At 39.4% G+C, this 23307-nt stretch overlaps 1 protein-coding gene across 5 annotated transcripts in view; it reads left to right on the forward strand.

The window, feature by feature from the left end:
• The window catches only part of DOP1A (DOP1 leucine zipper like protein A), an 86536-nt gene that overhangs the window by 42555 nt on the left and 20674 nt on the right, over positions 1 to 23307 (forward strand). For all 5 annotated transcript variants that reach the window (XM_068984799.1, XM_068984800.1, XM_068984798.1 and 2 more), the window contains 10 exons: positions 1438 to 2059; positions 2722 to 2996; positions 4031 to 4183; positions 6119 to 6219; positions 7939 to 8198; positions 9772 to 11761; positions 12884 to 12995; positions 13103 to 13285; positions 15164 to 15289; positions 22949 to 23083. In XM_068984799.1, coding sequence (XP_068840900.1) covers positions 1438 to 2059; positions 2722 to 2996; positions 4031 to 4183; positions 6119 to 6219; positions 7939 to 8198; positions 9772 to 11761; positions 12884 to 12995; positions 13103 to 13285; positions 15164 to 15289; positions 22949 to 23083 — 3957 coding nt within the window. The remainder of the gene's footprint in view (positions 1 to 1437; positions 2060 to 2721; positions 2997 to 4030; positions 4184 to 6118; positions 6220 to 7938; positions 8199 to 9771; positions 11762 to 12883; positions 12996 to 13102; positions 13286 to 15163; positions 15290 to 22948; positions 23084 to 23307) is intronic.

The following is a 23307-nucleotide window of genomic DNA, read 5'->3' on the forward strand; positions in this document are numbered from 1 at the left end:
CTTCACTGTATACACAGGGCCTTCCCTGGTGGCTCAGATGGTAAAGAACCTGCCTGCAATGTGGGAGACCTGGCTTCAATCCCTGGGTGGATAAAATCCCCTAGAGACGGGAATGGCTACCCACTCCAGCATCCTTGCCTGGAGAATTCCATGGACAGAGGAGCCCGGCAGGCTACTATACATAGAATCGCAAAGAGTTGGACATAACTGAGCGACTAACCCTTTCACTTTTTTCCCCTACTGTATACACTGTCTTAACTTAATCCTCATAGTAATTCTTAAATGTACAAACTATTGCCATCTCTGTTACATAGATTAGGTAACCTGGGTTTGGAGAGGATTAGTAATTTGCCAAATGGGAAAATGTCAGAGCCTTAGCAAACTAGTGGCCAGCACCCTTGACCACTGTACTGGAATGGATGTAGGGAAAGTGGAGAGGAGTGGTGGATAAAGTAGCAAGAAGCGCCCTTGGCTGTCTGCCTTCCTGGTTGGATGAACAGGTGTGTCACTCACTGAGGCAAAGAACTCTGGGTGAGGCCCAGCTTTGTGGCAGCATTTAGAGTGTATATCTTCGGGGGTCGTCCATAAGATCACTTTTTAGTCATCTTACTCAGTGCTCTGGCACAATTGCCCAAGGAGTTCATGATGTATACAGCTTTTGTTTACTTACTAAACCAGAAAATAGGCCTGATGGTTATACTCATCCCATCTTTATAGAGAAGGAACAGTCGATCTATTCTAGCTCTATTCCACTTCAGTAGTTGGTTTATTTTTCGTTTGTGTTGTAATTAGTTATCTCTTCTAGATCATAAATAATTCCTTTCATTGCTAGTACCTAATGTGGCAAATAGTATGGGTTCAATAACCGTTCCTTGAAAGAGTGTAAGATTAATGGCAAACATTAAAACAGAACTTTTACATACTTCAGACAGAGGTTTCACTTTCATATGGTCCTGAATAGTAGACCTCGTAGATTTTATTTCTAGTTCTTAAAATGTAATTTTTTCAACCTTGCATGTCTCATTTCCATGCATTATTTAGACATTAGGAAGGTGATTTCATGAAGTAGATTGAATAAATTGTTAGGAGTTTGAAACAAGGATATAGATCTTAGAGAGTTTCACATATACATATTTTGCCCTCAAGACCCTAAGCTTAAGTTATGCATAGAGCAAATAATAAATATTTCTTGAAAGACTTTATATTAATATATTAATTAGAACTCTCTCAGTATTTCCTGTTATCATAGGTACATGAATCAATTGTAGAAACTGTTTTAAGAGTTAACCAGATGTATAGATTAAATTGTGAAATGTGAGTTAAGTTGTCAAGAAGTCTAATCCATAGCTGACTTCTTTCAAAATGTGACTGTTTAATTTTAATTTCTAGTATATACATGTAGCTACTCAGCCTCCTGCTCTTTTTACTGACTACCAGGTCTCATCAGTTTCTCTTGAAAATCCTACCGAAGTGTTCGAAGATGGAGAAAATCCACCCAGTAGTCGCTCGTCAGAGAGTGGGTTCACTGAGTTCATACAGTATCAAGCAGACCGAACTGACGACATTGACAGAGAGCTGAGTGAGGGGCAGGGGGCAGCTGCCATCCCGATTGGGAGCACATCCTCTGAAACAGAAACGGCCTCCACGGTGGGGTCTGAAGAAACGATCATCCAGCCCCCTTCCATAATCGCTCAGGGGGCGGCACCCCGAAGTGGGAAGACCGCCCAGAAAACCGCAATGCAGTGCTGCTTGGAGTATGTCCAGCAGTTTCTCACCAGACTCATCAACCTCTATATCATCCAGAGCAGCGCCTTCTCTCAGGCTTTGGCTCCAGAGCATCAAGGGGATCTCAGTGGAGAGCAGGGGGAGATTTCGAACTGGGACAGGGATTCCCAGGGGGACGTAAAAGAGAGAAATATAAGTAAACAAAAAACCTCAAAAGAATACCTCTCTGCCTTCCTCGCTGCCTGTCAGCTCTTCCTGGAGTGCTCCAGCTTCCCAGTTTACATTGCTGAGGGGAACCATACCTCAGACTTACGTTCCGAGAAGTCAGACACTGGTAAGGTTGTCTCTGTTTTATTTATTTAAAAATACCTTCTATAGCATGCTTCCCACCCACTCACCCTTTATTTTAAGGAATGCTCAGATATTAAAACTGGGATTTGATTCCTTTTTTTAGCCAGTTAATTTTTAACAGTGTTGCTTTAATTTGTAAGTTTTTTGAAACAAAATACTGTCATTTTGAGGAGATTGATATGTTGGAGAATTTTGTGATCTTGATATCTCACAGTTTGTTGGTGAGCAAGCAGACACTAAGGAGGAAATTAACTCCTTTCTCTGGAGAAAATTAGTATAACATTCAGATCTGCTGATTTCCTTTATTATGACTAGCATCATATAAATTTACATTCCTTTAAATTTATGTATAACACACAGGTCAGTGAGCTATGTAATATTTGTTGATTAATAAACTTTTTTAGGACAGAAAATGGATTGTTGACTTGGCATAAGAAAAATACATATTAAAAAAATTATGAAATTCCTGTTGCTGCTTTATTTTCTTGAAGATCTAGTGTATGTGAGAAACCATGGTTTTGTTCACAGAGCAAGGCCTAAGTTCTTAGATATAAGTGCTTTGTTTTTAGAAATTAACTTGGAAGACAGATTATGCATGAAAGGTTCACTCTGATGGACTGTGTTGGCTTGCGGCTTCCCTTTCAGACTGGGAGCACGTGCAGCCTCCACTGTGGCTCCAGACGCTGATGAACGCTTGCAGCCAAGCAAGTGATTTCAGTGTGCAGAGTGTTGCCATTTCACTAGTGATGGACCTGGTAGGACTGACGCAGTCTGTGGCTGTGGTCACTGGGGAAAACATCAACAGTGTGGAGCCTGCCCAGCCCTTAAGTCCAAACCAGGGACGAGTAGCTGTGGTGATTAGACCTCCTCTGACGCCAGGCAATCTGAGATACATAGCTGAGAAGACGGAATTTTTCAAGGTAAGTTCTGAGAACTACAAGCATGACTAAGACGACACTCGACCTGATTTGCTTAGCAGAGATTTCAGAGATGATAGTCAGCTTAACTGAACACCTGTTAACATCATACTGTAAGGAAAAGATACCATATACCGTATTTGATCAGTACTGCTTGGCCAATCCTGTCCTCAGTTTTGTGAGGAGGCAAAAAGAAGGAGAGGAGTGTTGGGGTAAAAAGAAAAGTTCATTTATACTGAAAAATATGTTTCCAGATGAAGTAGTTGTAACACTTTTGCTTTTCATAGAGTACCACCTCAGGTCTCCAAAATACTAGAAAAAGTTTTCCAACCCTAAATTGTCTGATGATCATCTGTGATACATGCATATCCTTTGATTTGTTTCACATTTATGATATCCTTGGCATAGAAAGAACATCAAGTATATTTTGCTTAAGCAGGTAGATTCTTTATATATAAAAAATTTTAATCTTCAAGTCATTGCGTCCCTCAGATAGTCCGTCCAGCTGGGTTAAAGTTGGGTTCTATCATGTGGTGGTGGTGAACCCTGATGACTGTAATAGATCACCATGTGCTGTGTTAACACATGTGGCACTGAAATACACACAGCCTGTTTTATGTTTTAAGAAGTTTGGATATTTGAACTATGAATTATATTTCACTTTGTGACATACAACCATAAACATTAAACTTCCTTCAGTGTGGGGTTTACATCCTCTTATAAATAGTGTTTTCTAGCATCACTTTACTAAACGTCACTAACATAGTGAAATGGGGTCTTATCTGGGCCCTGTAAAAAGTGCTAACATATCTGGTGTTTAAAGTAAATTTAGTTAAAGGAGTGTCTGTTGTAAGCGATCCTAAAAACCTGGATGACAAGAAGCAAGCAGATGGAAAATCTCATTTCAGTGACATAATGAGTACTAAGACCTTCTAGGTCTGGCAGTCAGAGGCTTGTTTGTACCTAATAGGAAATGTTTAAAAGTTCTCATTTACAATTGTATAACACTGTGACTTTTACATCTTTTTTTTTAATAGCATGTAGCTTTAACATTGTGGAACCAGCTGGGAGATGCAACACCTCAGCACCACCAGAAGAGTGTGGAACTGTTCTATCAATTACATAACTTGGTTCCTTCATCCAGCATCTGTGAGGATGTGATAAGCCAGCAGTTAACCCATAAAGATAAGGTAAATTCTTCTCTGCTGGTCCTGTGCCCACCCTACCCCCTGCCCCTGTTATACTGAAAGGCAAATTAAGGAAACCCTAGGAAAATTATGGCATCTAGTGTCTGAATAAGATAACTTCATTCAGAATGATTATCATATCTTTAAAATAACTGTGCTCTATTCTTCTTTGAGAAAAGTTCTTTCTAAAAAGTGACAGTAATCTGAAAAATCAAGCAACCCGAATCGAATGCTGGGATTATTTTGTGGTTCAGGAGTGCAGAGTGAGGATTCAAGTTGTTGCTGGTCTGCGTTCTTGGGTCGTTTAAAGATGTGTTCAGTGGTCTCAGTTATGAAACTGGTGGATTCATTTACTAACGTGTGTGAAATGACATTTGTAAGTTATAGGAGGCTAATATGTGAGGTTATGGGGTTCCCTGGTGGCTCAGATGGTAGAGAATCTGCCTGCAGTGCAGGAGACCTGGGTTCAATCCCTCAGTCAGGAAGATCCCCTGGAGAAGAGAATGGCTATCCACTCCAGTATTCTTGCCTGGACAATTCCATGGACAGAGAATAAATAAGGATTTTGTATCCTATGCATATGAAGTGTGATTCATAAGTGTCAGTTAAAGATGGCTGAGTTATGAGCAGGCCTGAAAAGCAGCTGTAATGATCAGTCTGACTGACCTGGTCAGGGTAACCCAACAAAGTTTGAGGTCTTCCTGTGTCTGCTCTCTTATATTAATAGAAAATTTCATTGAACAGCATTTAGAAGTGGATTGCCCTCATTTTAAAAAATTCTAAATGCTAGTGAGTTTGAATAGGTTATATTCCAAAAGGCTTTGTGTTGAGTAAATGAAGCATTTGGCAGCAGGGAAGTGGCAAATGGAGTGAAAGAGGAGAATTGAAAGTTTGTTCCGAGAGAAATGTTGATTTTGTAGTTCTCCTTCAGTACATTCTTTCAGAATTGTTCAGAAATTTTTAAATAAAGCCTTGTATTTTAATGTAATAGTTTGTTGTAGTTTAAGTATAAATCTAGGACAAATTATATCCCTGTTTACTTATATCACATTTCTAAGTTCTGAATAAGGATATTGTATATCCATGAAAAAATTAAAGTATCAGTAATTACTTACTTTTTTTTATGTGTTTGTATTGGTTGATGTACACATGCAAGCTTCATTGGGAAAGCATGTATTAAGCCAACAGGAAAAGCAAGCATTCCTCTAACCTGTCACAGTTTAGACAGTTGCAGTTTGATTTGGGGGATCTTTTACTTGATGGATTCTACAAATGCTGGAGAAAGACCATACAATTTTTTATAATATTATAATTTCTACTAATGTATTATTATCTAATATCAAATATTGATCATTCTAAATAATTTATTTTTACATTATTTTATCCATTGTTATCACATAATCTTTTCTAGATAACCCCAAAAGTGATGTAATAGTTTTTGTGTAGAAATAGTTTTTTTAAGTTCTTAAATTTTTAATCTAATAAACCAGCTTTATAAGTGATGATAAGTTCATCTGGAATTAATATATAATTTCTGGGAGCAAAAGCAAATTATGTAGTGCTATAAAATTAGTTTTGACTACTGTGTACTTATATTAAAATGAAGGGGAAAGTGTTTCCTGTAGTCAAGATATAGTAACATGCACATTACTAGTTCTTTCCATCCCCTCTTATCAAATAATCTAGTAAACTAATCACCTAAACTAAGTAATAACTTTTATGGCAGCATGGTCCTTTAGGTTTAATATTTCTGTATATATTTAAGTATTTTGTGCATTTCTGTTTCCATATAAAAAAATACAGCTTATTTCAGCATGTACTAGAATACTGTGAACACTGAACATAATACTATATTAAATAGCAACTTTTTTTTTTGTTTACTAAAAATCACTCGGTATATTCATAGACAATAATATCATCTCCCATATTTGTCCTCAGAAAATAAGGATGGAAGCGCATGCAAAGTTTGCAGTTCTTTGGCATCTAACAAGGGACCTCCATATAAATAAGTCCTCATCTTTTGCACGGTCTTTCGACAGGTTGGTTATGTTTTATATTCAGGTGTTTTTGAGGGGACATGAAGTAGAAAAGAGTAACTTTTATTGCTTTGCCAGGCGAAAGGGGCCACAGTGGGCTAATGCCCTCAAGATTGTGTGACCCTTATATTCAGGTTTTATAATAAAATATCTTAATGTTTCCTTTCTTGAATGCCCTAGCTAACTTGGCAGGAGTAGGAGAGAGCAATTTGCAGATTTTATAAAGAGAATATATAATTTTTTTTTACTCTAAGCTGTATTAAAAGGCATGGCATTTTCATTTATCTAACTGATTTTCCCTTTGTATTTCTGGAGCACCCAGTGCCCCTTCCTTTCGTCGGGTGACCTCATCAAGTTCCTCCTATGTGCCAGGCACCATTCTAAGTGTCAGGGATATAGCAACAGAGGCAGCCTTCTTGAGTCTACATTCAGTGAAATTTCATATACATAGTAGAAGGTGTAAGTGTTTCTCTAGCAATTATTCCCAGTCTTGCCTGAACCAGACTTAGAATCTACAGTTAAAATACTGGCACTTCTGTGGATCATTTCTGTGGACTCAAAAAATCTACAGTTAGCTGCCTGAGAGTGGTTTTGCTGTTTGTCTGGACTACATAGATGCCTCAGACACCAGAAATAAGATTTGCAGTAACTTCCAATGAGATGCCATTTATAGGTAGATTTACATACATCGCGGGCTCACCAGCAAGTCTCATCAAGGCAGCCCCAAATCTAACTGTGCTTGAAGCTCCACTCAGCATCAGATGTGTGTTCTTCTGGATGTTATCTCAGCTGGTATAAAGCAGCATCACCATTCTCTAATGGTCTGCTACTGAATCCCTCTAGTAAACTGGGCCCTGGGACTGGGTACTTCACAAGTACCAGCTCTAATTCAGTAACCACCTATTCTCATCATGACAGTGAAGTTAAGTGATTTGCCCAAGATCATCATACATGAGATAAAGCAGATGGCCCAGATTTATCTTTGGTTTTCTGATCCCAAACCATACCTCCACACCTTTCACAGAAGGTCTTTCCTTGAATTAAGCACATGGCTTCAACTAATAAAGAGAATGAGTGCAAAGGAGCACTGAGCAACATGGAAATAGTGTTGACTTGCAGCGGGCTCCGTATTTAGTGATACAAACAATAATATGGTACTAAAACAGACTAATTCTCAAGTTTTTTTCTTCTGCTTTTTAGTATTTATCTTATAGAAATAATGTATGCTTGTGAAATTTCAAAAAATACAAGTGTTTGAGAAAAGAGAGAGGACTATTTTCTCCTTTCTCATTGTGTCTTTTTGGTTTCCCTGGTGGCTCAGATGGTAAAAGCGTCTGCCTGCAATGCGGGGGAGACCCAGGTTCGATCCCTGGGTTGGGAAGATCCCCTGGAGAAGGAAATGGCAACCCACTCCAGTACTCTTGCCTGGAAAGTCCCATGGGCAGAGGACCCTGGTAGGCTACAGTTCATGGGATCACAAAGAGTCGGACATGACTGAGTGACTTCAGTTTCTTTTTCTTTATTTCATTGTATCTACTGAGACTGGGGATTAAGGTTATTAAAATGCTATAGTCAAAAGTTATTCTGAAATATAATTACTTTAAAACAGTTAATTCAATGTAAGAAATACAACTTAGAGTAATGTTAATTTTTTAAAAATTGGAGTATTAAAACTAAAGTAAGTATTCTGTTCTTTGTTTTAATCACTGGTGTTTATTGTAGGTCACTGTTCATCATGCTAGATAGCCTTAACAGTCTCGATGGTTCCACCAGCTCTGTGGGACAAGCCTGGCTGAACCAAGTTCTGCAAAGACATGACATCGCGAGAGTTCTGGAACCACTGCTATTGCTCCTACTGCACCCCAAAACGCAGAGGGTTTCAGTGCAGCGAGTGCAAGCAGAACGCTACTGGAATAAGGCTCCCTGTTTTCCCGGAGAAGAGAGTGACAAGCATTTCATGCAGAACTTTTCCTGCAATAATGGTGAATATCACATGGAAGTAGACCACCTTTATTTAGAATTAAATTAATAAATAAAGAGAGGGGAGAACACACGGCAGTGATGGTCAAGAGAACCAGCCGTGAGAATCTCTCCGTGGGCTGCTTTTCTTCCCCTCTGCGTGCAGTAGCGCTGCTTGCATGCGTCAGTTCGCACCTCATCACTGACCATCTTAGAGGACTTGGATCTCTGTTATCAGCTGACTCTCTCAGGGGAGGCATTAGCATAGCTCTGGTCAGAAGCATTCTTCAGCATTAGCAAATAACCTGTAGACTTTACAGTCCTGGTCCTGCAGGGTTCTGTAAATACTCCACTGGGAATCTATAGTAAGCTTTCAGTGCACATTTCTATTTCAGGTGTCATTTCCCTCATCTGTAAAATGAGGGTGACTATGCCTAGCTCTCAGAACTTCATGGCGAGCGTTAGGTGTGGTCATGTTAGTGACATGCTTAGTGCAGTGACTGGCATATAAGTGTTTGATAAATGTCCACGGTTATGATTAATATTTGATAAATATTTGCTATTACTGTTAATAGAATACTATTACTAATAACAGAAATTAATAGACATTCACAAATTGTCGAATGATACCCTCTATAATACACCAATAATGGCCCCTTAGATTATTGTACGTTACGGACAAAAGAATCAATTTCATTTATCTCTCCTATAAAATAATCCTATAAGGTCAGTAATGAAAAGGTCATGTTGCCAATGAGGGTGTGGCTTTCTCAGAGTCTCACAGCTGGTAGGTGGTGAAGTTAGCACAGAACTGGGCTCCTGCTTCATGCTGAGCGTGTTTCTACAGAGCCTTGGTTCCTTTCCTTTCCACAGCTTCCCCTGACCTCTTAGGAACATGCTCTGCTCTGCTTATCCGCCAGCGCTTCTTTGCATTAACGCTTTGCCTGCAGCAGTTCCTGCCTGTCTGCTGAATTCTCACCTCTCTGAGACCTTTCTCAGACCTCATCTGTGGTGTCGTGATGCTTTCCCTGAATCTGAAGCTTCTGATTTTGCACTTCTTGCATGGAACTAAGCCTTCCACCCTCTCTGAAGAAATGCTCCCCTAAAAGCACAGAAATGGGTATTTGTGATCCCCTACTCGTTTTAAAACTTCTCAGAGTAAAGAGTGATGTTTTGTTCTTTTCTCACGCTCTTCTCCTCATTTAGGGCCTTACTCAATCTAGATAATTGATAAATGCTTGTTGAATTTTGTTAAAATCAAGGAGATTATGTATTTATATATTAACTATATTCTGAACTATTTTAAAAGAATGTTTTATTTGGGGATAAGGGCAACGTTTTATGTTTTCTCTCTGTTAAATGTGCTGTTTTAATTCAGTTGAATAATAGCCCTTCTAATGTTGAGTTGTCTTTATTAAATTGTAATTAATAGTCATTACATAATTTTCTAACTTAAAAGGTCTAACATTAATAAACATTTTAATAGAAAAATATAAGTAAGTAATGAAAGTAATGATTAAAAAATCTTGTTCAGTTTACATTTCAGTTATTTTAATGTATTTTGTATTGTTTTTCTTTATTCTCTTTCTTTGCCAGTAAGCCAAGTACAACTCATGGCATCGAAAGGAAATGGTGAAAAGACACTTACCATGGACGAAATGGAGAACTTCAGCCTTACTGTTAATCCATTAAGTGACAGACTGTCCCTCCTAAGTACCAGCAGTGAGACAATCCCTATGGTTGTGTCTGATTTCGATCTGCCAGACCAACAGATAGAAATACTTCAGAGGTCTGACTCGGGGTGTTCTCAGTCCTCTGCTGGGGACAACTTGAGTTACGAAGCCGATCCTGAGAGCGTGACTGTGCAAGACGATTCCCAGGCGCCAAGCGCAGGCTCCCCAGATGATGATGTTCAGCAGGTGGTCTTTGACCTGATCTGTAAAGTTGTCAGTGGCCTCGAAGCGGAATCTGCATCAGTGCCATCTCAGTCAGAAATGGAAGGGCTGCCCCCGAAGGACAGTGATGTGGATCCAGGCGAGGAGGTGACTAGCAATGAAGATCAGCCTGCTCAGCAGAGCCAGAGTGCTTTGCTGAATAACGACGGTTCTCAGTTTCTGTCTGTGTCTGCAGAGGGAAGCTGTGAGTGTATGCCAAATGGAATTTCCAGAAACAGCTCCTCACCTTGTATTTCAGGAACCGCACAGACTTTCCACGACTCTTCTGTTGCTTCTACAGAAACCAGATGTCGACAGAGAAGTCACAGTAGCATTCAGTTCAGCTTCAAAGAAAAATTATCAGAAAAAGTCTCCGAGCAAGAAACAATTGTTAAGGAGTCAGGTAAACAACCAGGAGCAAAACCGAAAGTAAAACTTGCCAGAAAAAAGGATGATGACAAGAAGAAAACTTCAAACGAAAAACCCAAGCAGACCAGTGTTTTCTTCAGTGACGGTCTGGATTTAGAGAACTGGTACAGCTGTGGCGAGGGAGAAATTTCTGAAATTGAGAGTGACATGGGTTCTCCAGGATCACGAAAATCTCCCAATTTCAACATCCATCCTCTCTACCAACATGTGCTTCTGTATCTTCAGTTGTACGATTCGTCCAGGACTCTGTATGCTTTTTCTGCCATCAAGGCCATCTTGAAAACTAACCCCATTGCTTTTGTAAATGCCATTTCAACCACTAGTGTAAATAACGCATATACGCCTCAGTTGTCTCTGCTTCAGAATCTTTTGGCCAGACACCGGATTTCCGTTATGGGAAAAGATTTTTACAGTCACATTCCAGTGGACTCAAATCATAACTTCCGGAGTTCTATGTACATAGAAATCCTTATTTCTCTCTGTTTGTACTATATGCGTAGCCACTACCCGACTCATGTCAAGGTTTCAGCACAAGATTTAATAGGCAATCGAAACATGCAGATGATGAGCATCGAAATTTTGACCCTCCTCTTCACCGAGCTGGCAAAAGTCATAGAAAGCTCAGCAAAAGGTTTCCCTAGCTTTATCTCTGATATGTTATCTAAGTGCAAAGTTCAGAAAGTGATTCTTCACTGTTTGCTGTCATCTATCTTTAGTGCGCAGAAATGGCACAGTGAAAAGATGGCAGGTAAGAACATGATTGCTGTGGAAGAAGGCTTCTCAGAGGACAGCCTGATCAATTTCTCCGAAGATGAATTTGACAATGGCAGCACACTCCAGTCACAACTTCTCAAAGTGCTGCAGAGGCTCATTGTTCTCGAACACAGGGTAATGACTATCCCTGAAGAGAATGAAACAGGTTTTGACTTTGTGGTCTCTGATCTGGAGCACATCAGTCCCCATCAGCCCATGACTTCTCTTCAGTATTTGCATGCCCAGCCAATCACTTCTCAAGGCATGTTCCTCTGTGCGGTAATACGAGCTTTACATCAACACTGTGCCTGTAAGATGCACCCGCAGTGGATTGGTTTAATCACATCTACTCTGCCTTACATGGGAAAAGTTCTCCAGAGAGTGGTTGTCTCTGTGACGCTACAGCTTTGTAGAAATTTAGATAATTTAATTCAACAGTACAAATATGAAACAGGATTATCTGATAGTAGGTAAGAATTGATTTTTAATTTTGTCATTATTGGCATTTTTTACATGTATGACCACTTCATCATCTAGAAAGTCGGTTGCAATTTGGGTAAATAAATTAGAGGTTATTGTTAGGTTACACATAGTATGTTATTTTCATAAAGGAGAAAATTGAGGAACAGTATCCATAAAAGAATCAAGAATGGAAAACAGAAGGGATAGATAAACAGGACTTTTTTCCTCCATAGAGCTGAAATTAATTTTGATGCTCTTCTTGACTGAGCTGGCAAAAGTAGCAGAAAGCTTTGCAAAGGGTTTTCTTGGTTTATCTGATACATTGATCTAAGTGCAAGTTGCTGCTGCTGCTAAGTCGCTTCAGTCGTGTCTGACTCTGTGCAACCCCATAGACGGCAGCCCACAAGGCTCCCGCGTCCCTGGGATTCTCCAGGCAAGAACGCTGGAGTGGGTTGCCATTTCCTTCTCCAATGCATGAAAGTGAAAAGTGAAAGTGAAGTCGCTCAGTCGTGTCCGACTCTTCTCGACCCCATGGACTGCAGCCTTCCAGGCTCCTCCATCCATGGGATTTTCCAGGCAAGAGTACTGGAGTGGGGTGCCATTACCTTCTCCGAAGTACAAGTTAATGTCACACTAAAATTAATTTAAAATTATGAATACTTTTCCCATCTGATTTTATTTCTTGTTTTGAATTTTCATTGTCTGGTGTCGAATTTTATCTGTATCCCCAGGCCGTATTCAAAATTAATCTGTCAAAATTTATCCGAGTGTTTAATAGACTAGTGTCTGGTTTATCTCCTGTGTGAGCTCAGGTACTGGATATAAGAAAACTGGCTGTATCCTTTAATACTGATAGGCCTGCCATTACGTGGTTGTCAGAAATTTGCTGGCTGTATTTTTATTTTGTTTAGAATTTGTTATCCCCAAAGAACTTTAGTACATTTAATGTGTCACAGTTATTTTATTAGATGAGGATATAAAAGCTCCTAATTTATTTATTTAGCCATTTATTTATATAATATTTATTGAGCCCTTACTGTGTGCTTAGCACATGCTGGACATTTATTATTGATGAAACACGAACTTCTTGTTCACAGAACTTGTGTTCACATGGATACATTGTCTTTCAGGCCTCTGTGGATGGCATCAGTTATCCCACCAGATATGATTCTTACCCTTTTGGAAGGGATCACAGCCATTATCCACTACTGTTTGTTGGATCCTACTACACAATATCACCAGGTGAGACTGCACAAATATTTGACTGGTTTTGAAAGACTGTGAGGCCTAATAGGTCCCCATTTGTAAACCTCAGTAAATGATGTTTCTTTTTCCCCTGACTTTGATAGCTTTTGGTCAATGTAGATCACAAACACCTGTTTGAAGCCCGCAGTGGAATCCTCTCGATCCTTCACATGATCATGTCCTCAGTGACACTGCTTTGGAGCGTGCTGCATCAGGCTGATTCTTCAGAAAAAATGACCATTGCTGCGTCTGCCTCCGTTACCACTATTAACCTTGGAGCCACAAAGGTAAGATAAGTCACACTTCACCCTTGGAGCTCAAGAGTCTATTTGACAACTCTCTTAGAGATTATGTTCCAAATTTGTGAATAATTTGAGTAGTATTTATGATACTCTGTGTGGATTATATAATTAGTTATCAAGTAATTTTAACTATTTTCTTGAAACGACATTAAAAAAAAAATCACACTTTTTAAGCATATATAATACATTTTTTTTTTAGTAAATTTAAAGCGCTCTAGTACTCTCACCACAATCTCATGTTTCAACATAGCCATCACCACAAAAAGATTCTTCATGCCCATCTGCAGGCACTTGGTTCCCATCCCTAACTACCATCAACCCTTAATCTGGTTTCTCTGTATATCGATTTGCTTTTTCAGGCCATTTCCTGTAAAAAAGAAATTATACATTATTTGATCTTTTCTGTCTGACTTCTTTCATGTGACATAATATTTTTGAGATTCAGTCATACATGTTATAACTTTATCCCTTTTTTAGAACATTTCAAGCTGACATTTTAATGTGCAAATCTCTCCTGGAAAATAGTTTAGCAATATGTACAGAGAACTTTAAGTTACATAGTTTTTGACCTAGTAATCTTCTTTACTAATAAATTTTAAGGTAACCAAAATTATGTAAATATGGATAATATTTATTACAGCCTTATTTATAATAGATACTATGGGCTTCCCTCTAGCCCAGTCAGGAAAGAATCTGCATGCAGTGCAGGAGACCCAGGTTCAATTCCAGGGTCGGGAAGATCTCCTGGAGAAGGAAGTGGCAACCCACTCCAGTATTCTTGCCTGGGGAATCCCAGGGACAGAGAAGCCTGGCAGGCTACACTCCATGGGGTCACAAGAGTCAGACACGACTTAGCAGCTGAGCCACCACCACCGTAGCCTTATTTAATGGCAAGAAAAAAGAGATCCTGACCAACAGGGGGATGGTTAAGTAAATTATTTACTCAGTGTCACATTATGTCGCCGCTAATAATCATGGTTTTGAAGAATTCTTAGTCGATGTAAAGTGCTTGAAAGTTTAGTAAAACAGGAATTTTACATAATTGAGCAAATATTGTATCTCTAATTATGTTAAAAAATAATCTGCAGAAGAAGGAATAAAGAAAATTCATGAGCTAATAGTGATTATCTCAGGATGATGAAGTTAATGGTTGATTCAAAAATTATTTTTCTTCTTATACTTTCAGATATTTCCCAAAGTTTCTTCTTTATATTTAGCCGGAAATTATGTGAATGTTTAAAAGCATTTTGCTATGGCCAGTCATCAAATTGATATCCCTCAATTACCTAATCTTACTCCAGATCTGACTTCCTAGACTGGGGAGGCATGGGAGCACACCTGGCACTGTGGAGGAAGGCTAGAAATCAATAGAAAATCTAAATAAAATGATGTTTTATTTCAGTACTTGGATTAAACTGTTACAGGTTATTGTTTTCCTTTTGAATTAAAATGACCATGGTTGCATCTCTTAACATTGTTAAACTTTCCTCCACCATTATTTACCACAGATACCATTATCTACCACTCCAGTATTCTTGGGCTTCCCTGGTAGCTCAGCTGGTAAAGAATCCACCTGCAATGCGGGAGACCTGGGTTCGATCCCTGGGTTGGGAAGATCCCCTAGAGAAGGGAACGGCTAACCACCTCAGTATTCTGGCCTGGAGAATTGAATGGGCTTTATAGTCCATGGGGTCGCAAAGAGTTGGACGCGACTAAGCGACTTTAACTTCACTTCACTATCATGGTTTAGGTGGTAAAACAAACAAGTTCTGTATATTCTTCCAAGAAAAACTGAAAGTACAGTCCAGTTATTAATGCTTTCATAATTTTTAATGTACTTGTGATTTGCTCAAATTTTTTTAGAACTTGAGGCAGCAGATCCTAGAATTATTGGGGCCCATTTCAATGAATCATGGTGTTCACTTTATGGCTGCCATTGCCTTTGTATGGAATGAGAGAAGACAGAACAAAGCTCCCACCAGGACCAAGGTATGTGTTTATTTTTTCACTTGGTAAGCATATAGTGAATACATGCTGAGTTTCAATTTTCCATTAGTTGCAATGGGATTAGGGGCTGGGATGGGATGGGTTGCAGAAAAGTAAGTTTGTCTTCCAGTTTAGATAATAATATATTGCCTAAATTTCTTAAATATAAAAGATACTTTATGTGAAAAAAGAAATGCCTATGATATTAAAACTGTAGCTGTATAGAAATGGTAATCAGATACAATGTGTTTTTTAAATGATAGTCATTTAAAGCGCATAGCAAGAGTATGGAGAGAAATTTTCTTGATTAGCTTTTCATTACAATGTGACTGCTTAAATTTAATTCATATATTGTCTTTAGATTATATATGTGGAAATTTTGTTGCTTTGTGAGTTTGAAAGCTCAAAAAACTATTCTGTATTGGATATAAATACTGACTCACTGAACTACTAAGGCTGTTAAATAATTTATTCCTATAAGATATGTGATTTGTCTAGCTGAAGGTTTCTAATCTTATTTTTGTGCTGATTTCATATTACATGTATGCTGACACATTTCAAGTAATAAAAAATAAACATTCCGTTTATATGACATTTTGCATGTAAGGATTCAGTAGTAGATATTACATTGGACAGAATTGAGAACTTGGATTATTTAAAGTTAGTTAAGCATATGTGGTTTAACATGGCATATTGAACACATGCATTTTTATCTTCCCTCTTACCAAAAATGAGAGTGAAAAAATTTTAAATAACAAAAACTTGGGAGGGGTGACCACATAAGTGTGGTCATAAATGTCATATGACCACAAGTGTCAAAAAGTTTTGCACGACAAAAAATACATGTCTGAGTTATAACTGACTTAGATATCAATATGAGTTTTCTCTGCTCTACTGATTTGCTGCAAGCAAAGGATCAATCACTGATGTAAATCTATAGACAGTCTGGAAGTAGAAGTATCAGGTACTTCTAAAGGCAAAGAGTTAGGATGGGGCTGAAATCTGGAGGACTAATTGAAAGTTTATAGTTCCCTTTTCCCAACCCAAGCAGCCACCCACTTCTCTTACCCTACCCCACCAAGATACTGGAGTCAAGTTTACTTTGTGAAGAGTTTATGAAAAGAGACTCTTGATCCAAGGGCACAAGGTTCACAGTTCAGTTCATTCGCTCAGTCAGTCTGACTTTGTGACCCCGTGGACTGCAGCATGCCAGGCTCCCATCACCAACTCCCAGAGCTTACTCAAATTCATATCCATCGAGTCGGTGATGCCATCCAACCATCTCATCCTCTGTCGTCCCCTTCTCCTCCCACCTTCAACATTTCTCAGCATCAGGGTCTTCTGTAGTGAGTCAGTTCTTCACATTAGGTGGCCAAAGTATTGGAGTTTCAGCTTCAATATCAGTCCTTCCAATGAATATTCAGGACTGATTTCCTTTAGGATGGACTGGTTGGATCTCCTTGCAGTCCAAGGGACTCTCAAGAGTTTTCTCCAACACCACAGTTCAAAAGCATCAATTCTGATTGGCACTCAGCTTTCTTTATAGTCCAACTCTCACATCCATACATGACTACTGGAAAAACCATACCTTTGACTAGACGGACCTTTGTTGGCAAAGTAACGTCTCTACTTTTTTATATTCTGTCTCGGTTGGTCATAGATTTTCTTCCAAGGAGCAAGCGTCTTTTAATTTCATGGCTGCAGTCACCATCTGCAGTGATTTTGGAGCCCAAAAGAATAAAGTCTTCCACTGTTTCCATTGTTTCCCCATAATTGTGCCATGAAGTGATGGGATGGGATGTCATGATCTTAGTTTTCTGAATGTTGAGTTTTAAGCCACCTTTTTCACTCTCCTCTTTCACTTTCATCAAGAGGCTCTTCAGTTCTTCTTCACTTTCTGCCATAAGGGTGGTGTCTTCTGAGTATCTAAGGTTATTGATATTTCTCCCGGCAATCTTGATCCCAGCTTGTGCTTGATCCAGCCCAGCATTTTGCATAATGTACTCCTTTCCCAATTTGGAACCAGTCTGTTGTTCCATGTCCAGTTCTAACTTGCTGCTTGACCTACATACAGATTTCTCAGGAGGCAGGTCAGGTCGTCTGGTATTCCCATCTCTTGAAGAATATTCCACAATTTGTTGTGATCCACAAAGTCAAAGGCTTTGGCATAGTCAATAAAGCAGAAGTAGGTATTTTTCTGGAACTCTCTTGCTTTTTGACGATCCAGCAGATGTTGGCAATTGGATCTCTGGTTCCTCTGCCTTTTCTAAATCCAGCTTGAACATCTGGAAATTCATGGTTCACAGACTGCTGAAGCCTGGGTTGGAGAATTTTGAGCATTATTTTGCTAGCATGTGAGATGAGTGCAATTGTGTGGTTGTTTAAACATTGTTTGGCTTTGCCTTTCTTTGGGATTGGAATGAAAACTGACCTTTTCCAGTCCTGTGGCCACTGCTGAGTTTTCCACATTTGCTGGCATATTGAGTGCAGCACTTTCACAGCATCATCTTTCAGGATTTGAAACAGCTCAACTGGAATTCCATCACCTCCACTAGCTTTGTTCATAGTGATATTTCCTAAGGCCCACTTGACTTCATATTCCAGAATGTCTGGCTCTAGGTGAGTGATCACACCAGCATGGTTATCTGAGTCGTGAAGATCTTTTTTGTACAGTTCTTTTGTGTATTCTTGCCACCTCTTCTTAATGTCTTGTGCTTTTGTTAGGTCCATACCGTTTCTGTCCTTTATTGAGCCCATCTTTGCATGAAATCTTCCCTTGGTATCTCTAATTTTCTTGAAGAGATCTCTAGTCTTTCCCATTCTATTGTTTTCCTCTATTTCTTTGCACTGATCACTGAGGAAGGCTTTCTTCTCTCTCCGTACTATTCTTTGGAACTCTGCATTCATATGGGTATATCTTTCCTTTCACTTCTCTTCTTTTCTCAGCTATTTGTAAGGCCTCCTCAGACAACCCTTATGCCTTTTTGCATTTTGTTTTCTTGGGGATGGTCTTGATCACTGCCTCCTGTACAGTGTCACGAACCTCCGTCCATAGTTCTTCAGGCGCTCTGTCTATCAGATCTAATCCCTTGAGTCTATTTGTTACTTCCACTGTATAATCGTAAGGGGTTTGATTTAGGTCACACCTAAATGATCTGGTGGTTTTCCCTACTTTCTTCAATTTAAGTCTGAATTTGGCAATAAGGAGTTCTTCTGAGCCACAGTCAGCTCCTGGTCTTGTTTTTGCTGATTGTATAGAGCTGCTCCATCTTTGGCTGCAAAGAATATAATCAGTCTGATTTCAGTGTTGACCATCTGGTGACGTCCATGTGTAGAGTCTTCTCTTGTGTTGTTGGAACAGGGTGTTTGCTGTGACCAGTGCATTCTCTTGACAAACCTCTGTTAGCCTTTGCCCTGCTTCATTCTGTACTCCAAGGCCAAATTTGCCTGTTACTCCAGGTGTTTCTTGACTTCTTACTTTTGCATTCCAGTCTCCTATGATGAAAAGGACATCACTTTAGGGTGTTAGTTCCAGAAGGTCTTGTAGATCCTCACACAACTGTTCAGCTTCAGCTTCTTCAGCATTAGTGCTCGGGGCATAGACTTAGATTACTGTGATATTGAATGGTTTGCCTTGGAAATGAAAGGAGATCATTCTGTCATTTTTAAGATTGCATCCAAGTACAAGGTTCATACAGGTAGGAATTAGACATCATGCTGCCTATAGCAGTCAGGAAAAGTCTACATTCTGAAAAATGGAATCAACCTCACCCCAGCAAGATGGCAGGAAGCCATTATGTTCCTCAGGTAGGAGTTTTTAGGATTCCTCTCTAGGAAAATGGCCTGACCAGGAAAAAAGACCTAAGCTACTTAAATTTTTGTGTCTCCTAACAACAACAACAACAACAACAACAAAAAGGACTCCAAAACTAGGCTGCTGGCACTACCCAGGAAGGGCCACCTATCCAGTAGTCTCGCGCCTGAATGCTCGCCTTCCCGTCACCTTTTAATTTCTTTCTGAAAGGCAGTAGTAATATAGTTGTTAAGACCTCATACTTTGAAACCAGGTCCCTGGGGTTCACATATTGACTTCTCCACTCACTAGCTATATAACGTCCTCAGGGCAGCAATACTGCTTAATGGGGTTTTGAGAATCCGAACCAGAGGGAGGGAGGGTGGATGGAAAGAGGAAAGGGAGGGGGAAAGGGTATGCATATATATATGGCACTTACCAATACGTGGCACTTAATAAGGACTCTATAAATATATTCGTGTATAGTTTTTATTATTGCTGTGCTGTGCTTAGTCATGTCCAACTTTGCAACCCCATGGACTATAGCTTGCCAGACTCCTCTGTCCTTGGAAGTTTGCAGTCAGGAATACTGGAGTGGTGGCCTATCCCTTCTCCAGGGGATCTTCCTGACCCAGAAATTAAACCAGGGTCTCCTGCATTGCAAGCAAATTCTTTACCAGCTGAGCTACCTGGGAAATAGAGAGCCAAGGAATACCAGTCACATGAAGAAAGCCTCTGAAAATAGGATAAAGACCAAAACAAGTAGATAGAGAAAGTCAAAAGTAATAGTGCAGGTAACAGAAGAAAATGTAAATTTCAACAGGTAAAATTATGTTATATCCGTGAAATAAGAGATTATTTTGGGCTCCAAAATCACTGCAGATGGTGACTGCAGCCATGAAATTAAAAGACGCTTACTCCTTGGAAGAAGAGTTATGACCAACCTACATAGCATATTCAAAAGCAGAGACATTACTTTGCCAACAAAGGTCCGTCTAGTCAAGGCTATGGTTTTTCCTGTGGTCATGTACGGATGTGGGAGTTGGACTGTGAAGAAAGCTTAGCGCCGAAGAATTGATGCTTTTGAACTGTGGTGTTGGAGAAGACTCTTGAGAGTCCCTTGGACTGCAAGGAGATCCAACCAGTCCATTCTGAAGGAGATCAGCCCTGGGATTTCTTTGGAAGGAATGATGCTAAAGCTGAAACTCCAGTACTTTGGCCACCTCATGGGAAGAGTTGACTCATTGGAAAAGACTCTGATGCTGGGAGGGATTGGGGGCAGGAGGAGAAGGGGACGACAGAGGATGAGATGGCTGGATGGCATCACGACTCGATGGACGTGAGTCTGAGTGAACTCCGGGTGTTGGTGATGGACAGGGAAGCCTGGCGTGCTGCTATTCACAGGGTTGCAAAGAGTTGGACACGACTGAGTGACTGCACTGAACTGATTGCAAAAATTTTAAATTGTCTTAAATGTCAAAATATTTTAGCAGAAGCAAAACAAAATCAGTATAAGAGAAGTGAAAGTAGATAAATATCAGATATAGAATGTAAATTTAGAGTTGTGGAAAATACAGGAAAGGAGACTTTTAAATTAGGGAAACGATACTGGAGGTGCAGTATCTTTTTGAAGAAAGAAGAAATAGAAAAAATGAGGGGAGAAAAGTATCTAAGAAATAGCACAAGGAAATTCCCCAGAAGTAAAGGAAATGAGTTTTTATAGGCACTGTGAAGAGATCTGTCTACATAAAGATCAGCAAGTAATGTCAGATCACCAGAGATGAAAAGGAGGTCTGATAACCTTCTAAAGAGAAAATACTGGTCATATTCGATGGATGATGATATGACTTATCATTAGCAACACTAGAACTTATGATTGGAAAGTTAGTTTCAATCTATAGTACTTTACCCAGCCAAAGTGTCACTCAGGTGAATTTTGACTTTGAAGTATCTCAAAAAAAATTGCAGTTGATTCACCCTTTCTCAAATACTGTAAGATGTACCTCCAGCAGAGGAGGGATAAAACAAGAAGGCAGCATGGGATCCAAGAAATAAAAGTTCCAACACAGGAAAAAAGAAAGGCTGATGGTCACAGGAGAAGTATCAAGATGATACTATATAGCAAGCCTGCTGCTGCTGCTGCTAAGTGGCTTCAGTCGTGTCCAACTTTGTGCGACCCCATAGACGGCAGCCCACCAGGCTCCCCCATCCCTGGGATTCTCCAGGCAAGAACACTGGAATGGGTTGCCATTTCCTTCTCCAATGTATGAAAGTGAAAAGTGAAAGTGAAGTCGCTCAGTTGTTCGACCCTCAGCGACCCCATGGACTGCAGCCTTCCAGGCTCCTCCATCCAGGGGATTTTCCAGGCGAGAGTACTGGAGTGGGGTGCCATTGCCTTCTCCGATATAGCAAGCCTAGAGAGTCCCAAACCAGGGTAGAACAGAAAGACATCTATCAGAGATATCTCAGGAGAAAGCAGGAAGGGGAAAACGTAGGTTAGTTATCTGATCTGATGTTTTTGAGCATGTAATTAGAGGAGACTTACAGTTGTTGGATTCTTTGGGGATAAACTTATGATAGAGAAGGCCTAGCAAACAAAAACAGTATAGACACAGAAATGCACTTGTGTATATGCACACACTTCTATTAAACATGTTGTGACAATTAAGGAAGATTATTTTTATCAAGATAGAAAAATCCAACTGAAGTCATACTGCATAAGAAAAACTATGTTTTCTTGTATATACTATCATATTTTTAAACACATTTACATATAAAACATTGTGAATAGGGCCTTGTAGTACTTTCCATTGATATATATGCGTTTATTTCATACATCTTCTGGTTGATATGTAATTACTCATATATCTTTTATTTTTTCATCATGATTTTAGTGAAAATTGGGGAAACATAAAATATGCATAAATAATTCTTCATATCATAAACCGCTCTGAAATGAATGAAAGTTTGCAGACATAGTTCATCATATTCAGTGTTTCTTTATGAAGATCCTTAAAAACTATTAAAGTAAAAACGATTATATTGGGACTTCCATGTGGTCCAGTGGCTAAGACTGTACTCTCAATGCAGGGGGCCTACGTTTGATCCCTGGTTGGGAAGCTAGGTCCCACATACTGCATCCAAGAGTTTGCATGCCACCAACTAAAGATCCTGCATGCCGTAACTAAGACCTGGCATGGCCAAATAAATAAAAATAAATATTTTAATAAAACAATTATATTTCTTTGAAGCAGATTATCTTATTAATGTAGACTTGTTAACGATTTTTCAGTTGGAATGAATAAATGAAGATTATTTTAAAAAATTGGCACACAAAAGCAGTTTAGGAAAAACAAAAATTAGTACAAGAGAAGACATGTATACTGATAATATACAACATAACTCTAAGTAATCATGAATACTGGGTGTAGATTTAAATGAAATTATGATGTAACTATGGTGGAAGGATAGGGAGAAGAGTGTAATAGAACCAGAACTTTGTCTTCTGAAGTAGGATGTCAGCAGATAATGTGTAAAATTGAAGAAAATATTCTGAAATAGGAAAAATAACAACCACGAATATTACTCAGAAATAATAGGAAAGAGCCAAGAGTTGAGCCTGGTCATTTTGGGGCATAAGTGCAAGCACACTGCTATTTTTTCTTAAAAGATACCTTGTCCTGTTTGTCTTTTTGAAACAATGTACCTGTGTTATATTGATAAAAAATGAAATTTACCCAAAGTCATCAAGGGACATGAAAGGGCCTTTATATTAAAAGAGGCCATAAAATATTCTCTTAATTCTGTGATTTCTCTTAAAAGATTTACCTGTACCCGTACATAAGTGAATACAGTGATGTGTTCTCCAGGTTATTCCTGCAGCCAGTGAAGAGCAGCTCTTACTAGTAGAACTGGTTCGGTCTATCAGTGTCATGAGAGCAGAGACTGTCATACAGACTGTGAAAGATGTCTTAAAGCAGCCCCCAGCCATAGCCAAGGACAAGGTAAGAGGCGCTGTCCTTTGATTTGCTTATAGTTGTGTTTCAGAGATGACCCTGGTAGGGAAGGTATTTTTTGTACAATGCATCCTTTTAAATAGATTGCCGAGATGAGTGCACGTGTTCTCACTCTGCCCTAATAAAAACAGTTACCAGTATCTACAGTGACCCGCTGGCATGATCCTCCCTGCGGCCACTGAAGAGCAGTTCACTGCTCGTAGCGCTCCATG

This window comes from Capricornis sumatraensis, chromosome 13 (genome assembly GCF_032405125.1).
Source record: "Capricornis sumatraensis isolate serow.1 chromosome 13, serow.2, whole genome shotgun sequence".
NCBI lineage: Eukaryota > Metazoa > Chordata > Mammalia > Artiodactyla > Bovidae > Capricornis > Capricornis sumatraensis.